At 37.5% G+C, this 16,597-nt stretch overlaps 3 protein-coding genes across 3 annotated transcripts; 2 read left to right on the top strand and 1 right to left on the bottom strand.

Annotated features, from left to right (window-relative positions):
• Positions 1-456: 456 nt before the first annotated feature.
• On the top strand, positions 457-3,193 carry HO133_008471 (uncharacterized protein; the record flags this gene model as incomplete). The annotated part of the gene is made up of 3 exons (XM_037299337.1): positions 457-2,427; positions 2,487-2,972; positions 3,026-3,193. 3 exons carry the CDS (start codon positions 457-459, stop codon positions 3,191-3,193), a joined length of 2,625 nt encoding a protein of 874 aa, XP_037155338.1.
• Positions 3,194-7,290: 4,097 nt separating this feature from the next.
• HO133_008470 (uncharacterized protein) lies at positions 7,291-8,033 on the bottom strand (the record flags this gene model as incomplete). The annotated part of the gene is made up of 2 exons (XM_037299336.1): positions 7,291-7,332; positions 7,374-8,033. 2 exons carry the CDS (start codon positions 8,031-8,033, stop codon positions 7,291-7,293), a joined length of 702 nt encoding a protein of 233 aa, XP_037155337.1.
• Positions 8,034-14,977: 6,944 nt separating this feature from the next.
• Positions 14,978-16,066, top strand: HO133_008469 (uncharacterized protein; the record flags this gene model as incomplete). Its single annotated transcript, XM_037299335.1, has 1 exon — positions 14,978-16,066. One exon carries the CDS (start codon positions 14,978-14,980, stop codon positions 16,064-16,066), a length of 1,089 nt encoding a protein of 362 aa, XP_037155336.1.
• Between the last annotated feature and the right edge of the window lie 531 nt (positions 16,067-16,597).

The following is a 16,597-nucleotide window of genomic DNA, read 5'->3' as shown; positions in this document are numbered from 1 at the left end:
TGTACGATTAGGGACTGAAAGGGTTGATAGTTGATAGCGCTTAGGAGCAACGATACTATAAAGAGCTATAAAGAGCTATAAGGAGCTGGCTCCTTCGATGTGCCGTCATTGCAAAAGCGTTCTTGACGAAGCGACCGCGTTGTGAAGACGGGGGCCAAGTCTCTCCTCCACAGGGATCCGCACGAAGCATCATTCAGGGCAGCGATACAGACAACCGTTGAATGTGCTACGGTTCTGGCACAAGTTCTCAATTCGATAAAGCGATTGGTAAACCTGAAGCTTTGGTGTTGTGGAAGAATACTATTTGAGTGGTATTGGCTGGAGCCTGGAAGGCATATCAAGGCATAACGGGAAGGGGAGGAATAAGCTCGCTCGGCAGTTATGGACATCAGGTCGATAATTGATGCGGATGATGCACCACCTCCTCCTCCTCGAAAAAGGTCCGGACCAGGCTCAATGAACCAAGATTATAGACCCCGTCCAGCTGGATATCCGAACCCTCATCAGAATCAAACGCCAATTAATCAGGAGCGCCGTGATGGAAGGCCTCCACAACCGTCGCCTCTACAAACGCCGGGGCACAGTGACTATTGGGCAAATGGGCCTTCGCACAGCGCTGTGCGGTCACCATACCAACAAATGCCTCCTTCTGGCTTGAACAGTGGGCAATACCCTCCTTCACAGATGCCAAGCCAGAGTCCGGTCCATGGTCCTCAGTATACTCAGCGTGACAACTATCCGTCTTCAGGCGCGCCCATCAACCGTTCGTTTGGTCCATCGACACCACTCAGCCAAACTCCTACCACAAGTACACCGGGTAGTGCACATGGCTTAAATAACCTTGGACGTCCAAGCTCGTCTCATTCAATACCTACACCAAACTCGGCACAGCAGCCCCCAAGCTATTTTCGAGAATCACCACAGGCATCACATACTCAATTAAGGTCTCTATCCCAGTCGCATACGGGCCCACAGTACATGAGCCAACCGAGTACACCTCTAGGACCCCCATCCACGTTTCCAAGGTCCAACTTCAGTCTCCGCCGTGAGTCCTCGGGAAGTTATAATCGAGAGCAAAGCCTCCCAGGAGGAACGTATGGTCAGCCGCAAGCTGCGTCGCCTGCTCCAGCGATAGCTGGATCACCACGGAATTATAATGTTCGGCACCCACAGTCACTGAGTCACGAACCTATTAATTCGCGTGAACGAGAAAGAAGTCTGAGTGTCAGCCCCAAGACAAGGCTACCAAGTCTACCAAGCTTGAATTCATCAGAAATGCTATCGTCTCAGATTAATACTTGGAACGGACAAGTCACGCCTGCTAAGCGCAAAGTAGAAGCGATTTCGCCGGATTTGGCAAGCGTCCGTGAGCCAACAATGAATCGAACACAATCAACACAATCCCGAATGTCCTCTATTGGAGTGAATGGTTTGCTCAATGCAGCACCAACAAGTGAGCCGCCGGAAAGAATGAACCGCCACTCACAACCCGGAACTCCTTCAACACTCAATACAGAAAGTAAGAAGACATCCTTCGATTTCATACCGCGCAACCATACATCTTCCGCACCGTATCTCGTGAATATTCCATCGGCTCATCAGTTGCCGTCTAATGCGAAAATGCCACCATCTGCCAAGGTAGAAGCCTCGGCTCTCATTGACTCACCATCGAAACCTACTAAGAAAAGGGCTCACGACCAAATTCCAGCCGACGACGAAATTAAGCGACCCATAGATGTTGAAGGATTTTCCTCGCCGACAAACAAATCTCCGATTCTGTCTCAGCCAGCCAAGAAGAAGACTCGTTTGGAAGATTCGCCGAACAATTCGATGTCAGTCTCTGTGGAGAATAGCGACGCCAATCAATCGATGATGGCACCGGATACTGAACCAATCCCGGAGAAGAAGCAGAAACCTCGCCGCTGGAAGGAGATTCCGATCTGGGCTCAGTCTGTTCCTAGACGTAATCGCGCTCCGAACGGCAATCCTAGGCGGGCAGCCCCAAGGCAAGCACTTGACGCATTGGTGCCAGTACAATCAAACGGTCAGCCCACCGGGATGCAAGGAGCTAACGGCGACTCCAATCAGGCTAATGGTGTACATGTACCTGTGGCACAGCCAACTCTTGCGAACACTGGCCCACTAGGCCCTTGGGAGCCCAGTTTCCTCAACATTATACCTGCGGAGGAGCTAGTCAGAATTATATCAGATTGGTTGTTCCAGAATGTCGTTCAGAGAGATGATGTTGGAGTCGGTCCAGCGGGTGGTGGTACCGGCGGAGGAGCCGTCCTAGAGGTTGAAGCCAAGCTCGGTCAACTGATTGATAAGAACACCAATGACCGACTCCGCTTGCCTGTGCTGAACGAGTGTGTCGTCAGCCACTCAGATCCTAACATACGGATCGCCTTCAAGAGCTCAATGACCGAGGTAGGCCTCTCCCTGTTAGCCCCGTTCCGAGAAAACTGCTAAAACTACACACCAAACAGGTTCAACACAGAGCTCTCAATCAGTTCCTGAACGAAGCTGTCCGTCAATCCAACATCCGACCCCCAGCATCATCCGCTCGTAAACCGCGCATCCCCATGGACTACAAACACACCCGCGAAGTCGACACCTTCTACGAGCTCACGCAAGCCGGCGCCTTGGCCCTTCCGCAATCCATAGTCTCGGGTCTCAACATCAATCCTCGCCACGCCAACAAGTCAAAGGTGCGCATCACGACTGATCAGAAGACTGGCAAAGTGCTCGCAAAGATCATCAAAGCACGTGTGGCAGATATCGACATCTACAGCCCGAGGACACTCTTTGATTGGCGTATTAGTGTGAACGTGGAGATGGATTATAAGGGAGAGATGACGGACTTAGTGGAGCCTCAAACGCGGGATGGAAAGCAGGCTGATCGGAATAAGGATCGCATGAGTTACAAGCATTTGGCGTATCAGATTGATCTGACGCAGGTTACCCCAGCCGAGGTAAATGAGCACAGCCTTCTTCATCAGTCGAGGCTGACATTAAATGATTGCAGGCAACGCCCAAAACAGAAAAGGAGCATGAACTCGAAATCGAAGTCTCTTCTGAAGAAGTCCGCAGACAGGGCCAGCTTTCGATGAATGGGCAAACTAGCCAGTACGAGGATCTCATCAGGGGGTTTGTGGATAACGTGAGGGTGTTGGCTAGGCACTGCCAGTCTTGAGGGAAGAGCAGTGGCTTCAAATGGGCAAGCAGAAAATGGCTGAAGGTAACGAAAGCGGTGACGATTACGCTGCTTTGTTTTTCGGAAAGTGTATATAGGGAGAGAATATGATACCCCGTGCAATGCAAGCGATTCTGGATTCTATGTTGGATTAAGAGGTTCTGGAGGCATGGGCTTCTGCCGCCCTAACTTGTATGGGTACAAACCATTGTATTGGAACTTTTTTCTACTCCGCTAGAAGTGTGGGCCAATGAAGGCGTGGGGTGTGGTCAAAAAACCAGTAGCTCAGGGCTGTTGACCCAGGAAAACCGTCTCACCCGCATATTTCCAACATCTGGGCCTGCCCATTCGCTGCTGTAGCCCTGCCAGCAAAGTTTGCAAGACAGCGGATGGAGCTCAGGGAACAATAAAGGCACGTAGGGTGACGACGATGCAGGTTAGAGGGAACCTCGCCGGTCCTGGTTGAAGGAGGTAGGGAGCAATGGCCACAGCCTCCCAAAGGCTAACAAAATACATAGGATGGCTCCTATGAAATCAGTAGAAGGCAATAAGAATGTTTTCTTACCACTGTCGCCAGATGCTTGGAAGCCAAGCTACAGCATCACTTTGTACCCAATGTCAAGCCACTTCTTCCTGGAGCAAGCTCGGCTAGCGAAATAGGAATTCTGCAATTGCGAATGGGTGGAGAAGTGTCATATTTGCAATTACGTCTTGTTCCGAAAGCTTGTCTGTACCATGAAGCGGAGGCTCCTGACCGTAAATTTTCGAACACCGGACTGCTTATAACGTGGGCAACGACACTATCAGGTCCGCTCTGCGCCTCGCGGACATGGTCGAACATCAACCCTGCCACGCGATTCCAAAAGACAATTTCCAAAGAGATTACCAGCAGGTACCGTGATAGGCTGGGAACTTGAAGGCGAGATGATACGAAGAGTAAAAGGTGTGTGAAGAGGAATTGTAAGCCGTCGATTATAGGCTTTTCGAAAGAGTATGAGCTAGCGTTGTGATGTTTGGGGCCGGGGGTGACTGGGATCATGGCTAGAATCTCCGCGTCTTGCACTTTGGACTGCACTCACATACTGAATTGCTGCTGTAAATCTGTTAGCAAGTTACGCAAAGCAATAGTCCGCTCCCAAAGTTATAACGGAACTATCGTACCAGACCATCGAAACCAAGCAAAGGAGACCGCCGCCGCCCCGAGAGAAAAGAACGAAATGCGACCTCACCATTGAGTCCAAATCCCTCTTTGCCACCCTGCAAAATCCTTTGCTTCCGGAACCACTCCCTTCCGTTCGAGAGCATGTTCGGCAAGCCAATCCTTCTTCTGTGTTTCGTCGATGCGTCCGACCAACTTAATCACAGCAATATTACGGAGTCGTGCCCGTGCACCGGCCCAGAACGCTAGATTATGCACCTTTTGGCAGCAAGTGTGGTCAGGGCGGGGTTTGTGCTGAAAGACGTGTGGGATCTTGATGCATATTTGATGACATAGAGGGGATTCGTCATGGAAGAATATGCCAAGGTCGAGGGCGAGGGACCGCTGGTAACGGATGTCTCGTACGCCGAATACATTGGGGCCGAAGCTAATACCAAAAAGACAAAGTAAACAATTTGGACTTAGGTCCAATTCTAAGGAACGAAGCCCTTTAAGAGGTCGAAAGATCGCTCGTGATATTGCATCTGTGTGCCGGAAGAACTGTAAGAACTGTTCAATAGCGTGAAAGTAGAATGTGGTATGAGCTAATAAGGCTGCAATCGCCTCACGATTGAGCTGCTTACTGACGAGAGAAAGACGCATATTCGGCATCGTCAATTGGACATGTCGTTTTGGATGCCATCTCTTCGCGAATGGTACGGCGATAGGTCCCATGGCGAAAGTCAGGATTGTTTCCCTTAGCTCAGGAGGAAGTTGTAGAAAACGAAATCCATTGAAGGACCACCACCTTTGGTAGACCACCCCGCGGAGATGCCTAGGAAACTTATTGAGCCATTCATTAGAGGTTTTGAGAGACCTCCAACATCGGAAGTGATTGCACAGATCGCTCATCTTTGCATCGTCTTTGGCGACCCCAACCGCCTTGAGGAATTGGGTGAGTGGTTCAGACTTCTGGCCTCGGCGCACCATGATTTTTCCTGGGGTAACATCCCATGACCAGGTTGTTCTATTCCAAGTACGCACCGCAGGGATCTGCCATAGATGGATCTTGAACGGCTCCAATTTGGGCGGGCGGAGGCTGTAAAGAGGTCTCTCACGTGAACCTCCTTGAACACCAGGAACGCCGCCACTTGCTGGTAGCAGAACGATCTCATTGCTGCAAATGTTGATAAGTTCTGTGTTGCGCGCTCGAACTAGCACTCGGGCTGCTTTCAAGATGGTGTCTTTTCTGCACCCGAATTTCGTGACTGGCCAAGGGTCCCACACCATCGCCTGCGGTAGACGTTGAGCATCTTTTACCGATATGCTCTCACGGCATCGGCTTGCATGGCGACTGTGAGATGACTCTGTGGATATCTGTCCTTCCATCGTCGTAGCTCCCTGGACTGTAAGACCGGACCGGGAGGATTGTGAGGGCAAAGACCAGGTGACGTAACCAATTTCGAGGCATCAATAGAAATATGAGAGGGTGAAGGAAACAACATAAGAGTGTCATCAATGAGGAAGAAGATGGATACTTAGCGGTTTTGTTGAATATTGCTCAAAATGCGTGTACAATCAGGCTACCCAAGTGGGGTGATGCCTAGAAGAGTGACACAAATATGGAGCATCTACTCGTACATATGGAAAAAAGCGGCTTTGAGATTCAACGCCGGGTTGAATGCGCACAGTCAGTACAGTATGCCATTCTCCCTTCAATTGATTTTGAGGTCAAGCGGTCTTCGACCAGAAGAATAACGTATGGCAAATGGCAATAATGGGGGGGTATATGTATGGCTCTAGCGGTTTAATTGGAAAGCTTGCTTTCTTATTACTTAAGACTGAAATCACAAAATATTCGATAATCATAAATTTAAGGTTGGTTAATTAGATCCTCAGATATCGTAATTTTAACGCTAAAACTTATCTTATTTCTTCATTTTTAATTTAAACGCGAGTATATTTAAAAGAGAAAGTATTATAAGACTAAATCTCAAATATTAAAATACTATTTATATCTTCCTTTAGTTTCTTAAACTCTATATACTATATAATAAAAAAGTAAATTATTAAAGTTATAGACTTATTTAAATACTTTTAAATAAGTCTATATAGTCGATATTTAGTTAAATATTAAAAAATCTATATTAAAGATAAGAAAAATAACTATTTCGTATTCTTATTTAATTAAAGTTCAACTATTTTCAATTAAAGCTATATAAATCTTTTCTATTTATAAAAACTTCTTTAATATAATCTTCTTTAATTAAAATATCTTCGCTATATCTATTAGTAAGATAAATAATTAAATAAAATCGCGGATATTAAGTTAATAGCTTTAATATCGCCTTTATACCCTTTCTATATTCTTATCTACTATCTCTAATATCTTATACCCCCTCTTAGCTTTAAAGCGAAGATTATTAAATAAAATAGATCTTAATACTATTACTATTAAATCTCTCAATCTTCTTATTATCTCTATAAAGAACGATCTTAAATAGAAAAGAAATAGAGCTTTTACGTCTATAGTATAGCAAAAGTTAAGCTAAAAAAATATAAGATAGATAAAAGATATTAAATATATTAAGAAGATAAAAATTACTAAGTAACGCTAATTATATAAGTAATAAAATATAAGAGAATAATATAGATAAGAGATTATAAGAGTAAAGCGTTATGAGATAACTTCTTCAAGTTCTCTTATATCTATATCGATGTTAAGGAATAATATGATGTGACTCATATATGTGGTGTGGTGGAAAAGATGTTGATTGTTCTATGTGCCTGCAGGGCAGATATGTGCGGTGCCAAGCCTACGCTAGTGGCCCTATGGGTAGCCCTGAGGCATCTCATGACAATTGCCCACAAAAAAACAGAGAAATGCCATGTCCTCATGGCAAGAAGTATGCATGCATGATTCTTCGAATGCCGGAAATGAATGGAGATGCCAGGCTAATTAGTGGTGTGCATCCCGCGAAATCTCCTGCCGCAGTGAAAGCTTTTGAATAATGAAATGGATGTTGAAACAAGACATCGGACGGTTTCAATTCGTCCAAAAATGCATCGTCCGATGTGATCCTTGTCTGCAGAGGTCCAATTGCTATAGCCATAGTGATTTGGCTGTGACCGTCGCAGTAGATCCTTCTCTTGCGTCGTCATTGCAGTGATGTACCACATCAATACAGTGGGGATGATAGGCCAAATTGCAGTGTCATTCTCCGCTTGCTGAGTGGCGACCTGACGTGGGATCATGGAGAGTTGAGCCGTGTTCTTGATGATGGTGGCCTTGTTGCCGCTTGCTTTCTCCGCAGTGCTCTCCGCAGTATTCTCTGTTCCACATTGCTCCTCCTCTTGCTTAACTGAGTGCTCTGGTAGAGTGGCTGACTGAGTGGATTGGTGAGCTGGCTGAGTGACAGGCTGAGTGACAGGCTTGGTGCTTGGCTGAGTGACAGGCTGAGTGACAGGCTTGGTGCTTGGCTGAGTAGTTGACTGAGTAGTTGAATGAGATAGCGGAATGGTAGGTGAAGAAGGCCTTGATCTGGCTTCAGCTATTCTGGTAACTATTCTTTCTTCCATGGCAGCCATATGAGTAGCCACGGTAGTAGTCACGGTAGTAGTCATGCTGAGAATAATACGCTGCGTCATTGCTTCTAGCTCTGACATGCGTTGTTGCTTTTGATCTGTCGTAGTGGTAGACATGATGAGATCGACAGGCCTATCAAAAGGATCGATTTGGACGTGGGTTTTTGTCAAAAGGTACTCGATGACGCGAGTGTATTGGAGGGCCGGCTTGGAGCGTCACACTATTAGGTGTTGATGTGGGCTTTGCGTAAACGTCTGATGACGCCTGGATATCCTATGAAGTAGGGCCAGGTGTTGCTACCATTTGTTAAGGAATAATATGATGTGACTCATATATGTGGTGTGGTGGAAAAGATGTTGATTGTTCTATGTGCCTGCAGGGCAGATATGTGCGGTGCCAAGCCTACGCTAGTGGCCCTATGGGTAGCCCTAAGGCATCTCATGACAATCGAGTTCTATATTAATATAATTCTTTTATAATAAGTATAATATTTTAAAGCTATTAAATTAAATAACTTCATATTTAAATCTTATCTACGATACTTATTTAGAAAAACTCTAATAATATAATAAAGAAAGGTATTAAATTATGCGTAAAGATTATATTCGTAATAAGAGAGAATAATTATTTTATAAAAACTATTATATTAGTAGATAGATTGGAAATTAATAACGTTCTAAATAATTATCTTTCTCATCCGCTTTTATTAAAAATAAAATCTCGCTAGAAATACTTTAATCTTATATTTAAAATAAAAAAATATTAATTTTAGCTTACTTTATAAAGAACTAGAATCTAATCGCTAATTTCTATATTAAGCTTAATAAATTAGAGCGAAAAATATATAACGTTTATTAGAAAATCGGATTTAATATAAAGCTTTAAATCGTCGAGTTATAAACTATTTATAATAGATATTAAAAGAATTATTTAAATAACTCTACCCTCTACTTAGCCGAGAATATAATAAATTTTAAATCTCTATTTTCTTATCTATTATAATTAATAATAATAAAAAAGATATTAATTACTAGAGTATACGTCTAAATAAATATATCTCGCGTTAAGAAATATTAATATAAATATAAAGATTATATAATTAGCTAAATATAGAATATCTCGAAAGTAGTTTAAAGACTCTTATCTTTACTTTAAAAACTCTAAATATTAAATATAAAATCCTTCTCTTTAGATAGAAGCGAAAGCGAACTTAGCTATAAATATTAGCGAAGATTTTATATACGCTATTAATATATCGAGATCTAGCTAGTCTACTTAATTATATATTACTCTAATTACTAAAAGTTTTATATCGATTAGAGTCGCTTATTTTAATTACTAGTAGATAACTATATTATTAATAATATATCGAATATCTTAGATGATAATAAGAAGAAAGATAGTAAGTATATAGAGAAATATAAGGATATAGAGATTTAAAAGAATTTAGACTCTAAAAAGAAAGTTTTAAACGTAGATATATAATCACAATATTCCTTAATCATCTTTCTTTCTCTTACTTCTTTAAGTCTATAAGAATAGCCTTTTTAATAGAAGTTCTCGAAGAGCCTTTAGAGAGCCTCTAGAGGGTCTTTTAAATATTATAATTTTATTCTTTTTTTTCTCTTAAAGCCTTTTCTATTCTTCTCTATTCGTCTCTTAATTTCGAGCTTATAAGAAGGCCTCTTCGATAAAAACCTTTAAAGAGCTTTTAGAGAGTCCTTAAAAGGTCTTTAAAATAATAAATTTATTAATTTTAATTACTTAATTTTAGATTATATTAGTAATCTAGAAGTCTTTATTAAAAAGTTATATATATCGAATCTTATAATAAATCTATTAGAGCTTTATATACTTTAAAAATAGCTTAATTATATATCTTTATCTTTAATTAAAGCGAATATCTTTCTATACTCCTTAGAATATAATACGATTAATAAATATAATTATTCGTTAAATATTACTCGCATAGTATTTCCGACGCTATTCTTAAATAATACGATCTCTTTTTATAATATTTATATAAGGGATATTAATTTTAAGAATTATATTAGGTATTTAATAAGATATAAAAATAATAGATTTATATAATACTCTCGCTTTTACTAGTAGGCCTTTAATATTATAATAAGAGTATAGTCTAGAAAGATTAATAAATAAACTTAAAAATGTCTGACTAATCGCAATATAGATCTTAATAAACTATAAGATCTCATTATTAATAATAATAGAAAGATCTTAAATATCTTAATTCGAAAGGTCTAGAGTTTATGAGATATATATCTCTATTAGTAACGAGCAAAGACCAAATTAAAGTTATTTATCCACTATTAAGAAATTTTAAGTATCTTCTTTACTATTAATACTACTAATTTTTAATAGCGTAATCTCTATAAATATATACTCGATAAGAATAAATACTTTAATATTATTAAAGCCTAGCGTTATAGTATAGCCTTTCGCTTAATCTAGTAAAATTCTTATATTGTAATCGAGTATCTAGACTTACGCTTTCGTCTTCTATTTAAGTATATATTGCGTAAGAAATTCGATATCTTAAATTATTAATATTAATTTAAATAGCAGTTATAAGAGAGTAGCTATATCTATAGATTTCTATAAATTTATAATATATTAGATATCGATTAAATTGTCGAATATTTTAAGTATTAAGAGATTAAGATTATCGCTATTAATCTAGATAGCTACTTAATTTCTATAGTAAAGTATTTATCTAATCGTACTTTTATAGATTATATTAATACTCTTTATAAATTAGCGAAGTTTCTTAATTAAGTATAGTATTATAGATATATATAGAAGTATTACTAACGATATAATAAAGCTATTAAAGAGATTAAATATTAATTCACCTTCTTATAGCCGAAGTAAGAGATTCTTATTATTAATAATTATAGTAATCTTACTTATAGAATCTTTAAATTAGCTCGCAATAATTTATAGCTTAATAAATATTAGACTATAATAAGTATAGCTTAATTATTAAATATCGATTTCGCTTTATATATTAATAAGAAGAGTGTAATCTATTATCTCGCTAAATATATTTTTAAAGAGAAGAAGAAGTTCAATAAACTCGTCGATATAGATAAGAATATTCTTTATAACCTTTCATCTAATACCTCTATATTTATCTAGATTATAAGACTATATAATAAAATAATATCGAAATATAATTAATCTATCTAAGAGGTATATTATTTATTACTTAACTATAATTTTTATAAAGACTCTCATTTAATAGCTAATCTTAATATTTAATTAAATAATATTTAATATAAAAGACTTTATCTAAATAAAATAGCCGCTACTCTAGATAAGATTTAGATCGAATACTATTACTCTTATAACGAGATTTTAAAAAATTAGAGTTTTATATAAATTATATAAAACTATATCTAGCGAAATAAGATTTTCTAATCTATTAGAATTTAGAAGATTTTATATTTATATCTTCGACTTAATTAAAATAAGAACTACTTTAAATAATATTAAGTTAAGATAATACTTTATTATTTCTTTTATAAGATTAATTTATCTAATCTATTAATTATTAAATAAGATTAAAAGTAAATTTATAAAGACTATCTTTAAAAGAAATATAATTATTTACTAAATTTTTTAGAAGACTTATTTATCTATAAGCTATTATTATTAGATAAATATCTTATTGATATAAATAATAAGAATTTAGATTATTAAGATAAGAAGCTATTAGCCCTTCGAAATCTATATTATAATAATAATATAATTCTAATTAAGATTAATTTAAGATATAGACTAGAGAATCTAAATTATAACTAATTATAAAGAGATTTCGCTATCGATATCGATAAGATTATACTATATATTTAATTTATTTACGATATAATTAATAGTAATCCTTTATCTTTAGCGAGTCTTAGCGAGGCTAATAATTTAGTTACTCTTAATACTAAGTAAAGAAAAATATTTAATTAAGTTATAAATTATTATTAATAAGATAATATAATCTAACTTCTTTTTTATATTAATAATATAATTAATATAGAAAAATCGAAAGTTATTAATATAACATCGAAATATCTAGTTTATAACTTATATAATTAAGAAAAGACTTATTTAGTTCTAAGAGGAGCTCTTACTAAGATAACTACTTACTTAATCTACAATTCTATTCTATATCGCCTACTATTATTATTTATAAAGAGAGATTTTTAGTAATTAAAAGATAAGGCTTTATCTTGACTTTAAGAGGCCTTTCGAAATTACTAGCTATTAATTATTAATAAGAAATTAATAATAAATATATAAACTCTCTACTATATCGATCGTTAATTATATTAAATTAGATATAACTTTAATATCTTCTATAAAGAGATAAATATCTTTTTTTACGATAATTTTAAATAGCTTTCTTTAATTCTTACGATCTCTCTATATAGCACTCTTTTTTATAATTTCGAGAATATTTTAATTAATTATCGAGTATACGTAGTATTTAATTAAATTATTATTCTTTTATAGATAATATAATAATAAGATAATTTATCTAAGACTATTTAATTTTATAAGACTCTTAATTAACTATATAATGAGTTTATTAGCGTATTAAGTTAATAATCGCTTATAACTTAAATAAAGAAACGACTTAGTATCGCAGAGTAAGAGTTATTTCACGATATCTTATAATTATATATTATTAATTGTAAGATAGATAATTATAATATTTAGTATTTAAAGTCTCTTAAGCGTTTAATTATAAATATTTAGACTATTAATATAGATAAAGGCTTTAAATAAGCGAGTTTAAATAATTATAATAATCTCGATAATAAAGTATTATTATTAAAGAAAGTAAAGATTATATTAATATAGAACTTATATATTAATAAGGAATTAATTAATAAAACGATATTAACGATATATCGAATTCTCTAGATAAATAACGTTTAAGACTTTTTTAAGATTATATCGATAATAATTCTTATTAAAGTCGATAATTATAATAAGCGAGTTATTATTCTTATTAATAAAAGATATATAATTCTTATATTATTAAGAATATAGTAATAGAAATATAATAGTAATATATATATTTAAATGTAAATTCCTCTTACTTTAGTATATACTATTATTATTTATAAGAGTTAAAAATTAATTCTTAATTAGATCGTTATAAATATAGCTATTAAGAGTATTACTACTACTCTTATCTATATTATTTTATCTAGAGTTTATTATATAATTAATCTCGCTATCGAAATTTATCTCTTCTATAATTAATTTTTAAAAGATTAGAGTCTATATATTAAGATATAAATTAATAATAAATATTGTTAATAGAATAAATCTCTTCTATTTATTATATATAATATTATTAATAGAAGATAAAGATAGAGCTCTATTATTAAGAAAGTAGAGAATATTATAAATTATTTAATAGCGAAATTATTAACTAAGTAAGTAAGACGTTAAGCCTATTTAAAAACTAGTATATAAGTTTTAAAGAGATAGAAATAGCTATTCTATATCTTTTACTCTTCTATATTCTTTTACCTTATCTTAATTATCTTAATTATTATCTATTAACCTTATACGTAAAGATCTATTAATAAGTTAATTATAGATATATTTCTAATATAATTTAACTATCTATTCGCTATATATAGAGAGCGTAATTATAGAATATAATAATAATAAGATAACTTAAGCGAAATCGATTTTTATTCTATTAATTTTTATTTAGACTAATTAATTAATTAAATAATAGATTCTATTTATATCTACGAAGAAAGCGTTATTATATTACTTTCTTTTATATTAATTATTATTATAGTATAATAACTATTTATTAGAAGCATCTACTACCACGATTAAAATAATATATATATTCTATCTATTACCGAGCATACTTTATAAAGATATTTATTACACCTTATCGTCGTTATAGCTCTTCGCCATATTATATCATATCATTACTTTAGTATATTAAAAGTATATCTTAGTATATTCTAGTATATTAGAAGTACATTAGAAGTATATATAAATACGTTCTACGACTACATATACGTACCATAGTTTTAAAGCATTAAAAAAAGAATATCTATAGATCTATTTAAGAGTATATTAGTAAATAATAGCCTAGTAAATATTAGATAAATATAAATAATATAGAGAAGTTTTTCAGATATAGTAATATAATTACATGTATTATAGATTTAACGATATTAATTATTATAAAATTTCAGTATATATAGACTTTTAATAGATTTAAACTTACTTACTTAAAACTAGGCTAGTTATATAGCTAGTTATTAGTTATAAAATATATAATTTTTAAAGTAGTTTTCCACTATACCATGAGGTCTGAATATAATTTCGATTATTATTACTAGTTATAAAGACCAAAAAATCAAAATAGGCTATATTTAAGCCTGCACCCATATCACGTGACTCGGCAAGCTTTCCACTACTGGGTAGCCCCGCGCCCCAGCACATATTACACTAGCTCCCCCGGGTCGCCGTCCTCGAATATGTTAAATGGTGTATCATGTGTCGATGGGATAGTAAAGCTGGACATATCAGTGGCATGTTATTGCGAGCTAAAATACTCAGGCACCGCCCGTTTAGAATTGACCAGATATGTGTAAGATGTCTATTGCGCCTTACAAGAACGAGGACGACTCGGCGTCCATTCAGCGTCTCCCCACATAATGAAGCCATTGCTGCCAATCCTAAGCTTGGAAAGTTGCTACGAAGAGAGTATTTCTCTGCCAATGGTAGCCTCAACATCTCCAAGGCTCAATGGCAGATGCCGGCGCTGCCATACGAAGTAGCTAAAGCCACGCGCCCACCAATACCAGAAGACGTGTCTACCACGACTTTGGGAACTAATTCGCAGAGTCCGCAGAGTCCGCAGAGTCAGTCCCTTCTGGAGACCTTAAAAGACTCTTCAGAACCTCCACACCGAAAAAGGAAACGCATAAAAGATGAGACCAATGCACAAGCTCCTCTTCCTCTCGATGCATCCTCTCGCCTTTCCACTTTATCCGCGACCATGCCTGCCACGTCTCTTCGTCGACTACTCACGACCTGTCTCTCCCTTTCGAAGCCACGCCTCTCCTTCCTGATCGTCTTAACTACAGCGACGGCATACTCGCTCTACCCTGTCCCAGCGCTCCTCCTACCATCGACCACAGCATCTCCCTCCCTGTCGGCTTTGACTCTCGTTTTCCTCACTTCGGGTACTGCACTCTGTTGCGCCTCGGCAAATGCCTTGAATATGCTATTGGAGCCCAAGTACGATGCTCAGATGAGCCGGACACGCAATCGACCTCTCGTTCGTGGCCTTATAAGCAAGAAAGGAGCGTTGATGTTCGCAGCTGCCGCTGGAGCTTCAGGGGTAGGGAGCTTGTGGTTCGGCGTCAACCCTACTGTAGCCTTCCTGGGAGGATTAAACATCGTGCTCTACGCCGGAATCTACACGCCTATGAAACGGATCTCCGTTCTAAATACGTGGGCCGGAGCTATAGTGGGCGGCATTCCTCCACTGATGGGCTGGGCGGCAGCAGCAGGACAAAGTGCAACAGGAAGTGGAGAATGGAAAGAGCTTCTGCTCGGTGAAGGAAGCGTTGGTGGATGGCTTCTCGCAGGATTACTGTTCGCATGGCAATTCCCACATTTCAACTCGTTGAGCTGGCCTATTAGGGAGGAGTACAAGAATGCGGGATACCGCATGCTTGTGTGGACTAACGCCAGAATGAACGGCCGAGTGGCGCTTCGGTATGCCATACTTTGTTTCCCGATCTGTGCTGGCCTGTGGTGGTTCCAGATCACGGACCAAGGATTCTTGGTCACCAGCAGCATTGTCAATGCGTGGATGGTCAAAGAGGCGTGGAGGTTCTGGAGAAAAGAGGGACACAAGGGAAGTGCGAGGGGTTTGTTCTGGGCAAGTGTCTGGCATCTGCCGGTGGTCATGGTGCTGGCTATGGTACATAAGAAAGGGCTGTGGGACGGAATATGGAAGCGGCTGAATGGTGAAAGCGAAGACGAAGATATTTGGCTAAATGATGAAGAGGTACAGACTCGTGATACTGACGGACATCCGTTACGGGTTGTTAGAGCCCTTACCTCCAGTGGCGCATAATAAGAGCATCGTTGTTGGCAATTACCAGTCACGCCACCAATAGACCGAGCTCTTTTGATCATTTTGTATTGTTCGTCTTTGGTCCAAGGTTCTGACATCCAACTTTTCCACAGTCATCCTTGACATCCTTTGATAGTGCACACTATTCAAATCATGAATATTGTTCTCAGACAAACATCTTTTCTTCACCAAAACCTCAATTGCTACCGCTACCGGATTTTTACAGTCTGAAGGTTTGGTTCTGCAAACTGGCTTTGCACGGCTGCTACATGGTCGGTAGTTGAATGGCCCTGTCTTTCTCTCGATGGTAGACATGACGGCCAGAGCAAAGCTCGGAGTCAACACCATATCAGAAGATACATACCCCAGCAGAGGCTCCCTCGGCCGCAATCTTCGATCGTAGCATCACTTTAGTGAAGATGCAGCTCCATGCGGAAGTGCGTTCCCAATCAACGCTTCTCTTTTGATAAATCGGCCAGACACAACTATTCTTCGCGCTGGGGCTCACCCAACCGCACAGAGCACTACAGT

The sequence above is a fragment of the Letharia lupina genome, assembly GCF_014066315.1.
Source record: "Letharia lupina isolate WasteWater1 chromosome Unknown contig_5, whole genome shotgun sequence".
Taxonomy (NCBI): domain Eukaryota; kingdom Fungi; phylum Ascomycota; class Lecanoromycetes; order Lecanorales; family Parmeliaceae; genus Letharia; species Letharia lupina.
The sequence above is the reverse complement of the archived record's forward strand: the minus strand, read 5'-3'. Positions and strand labels throughout refer to the sequence as shown.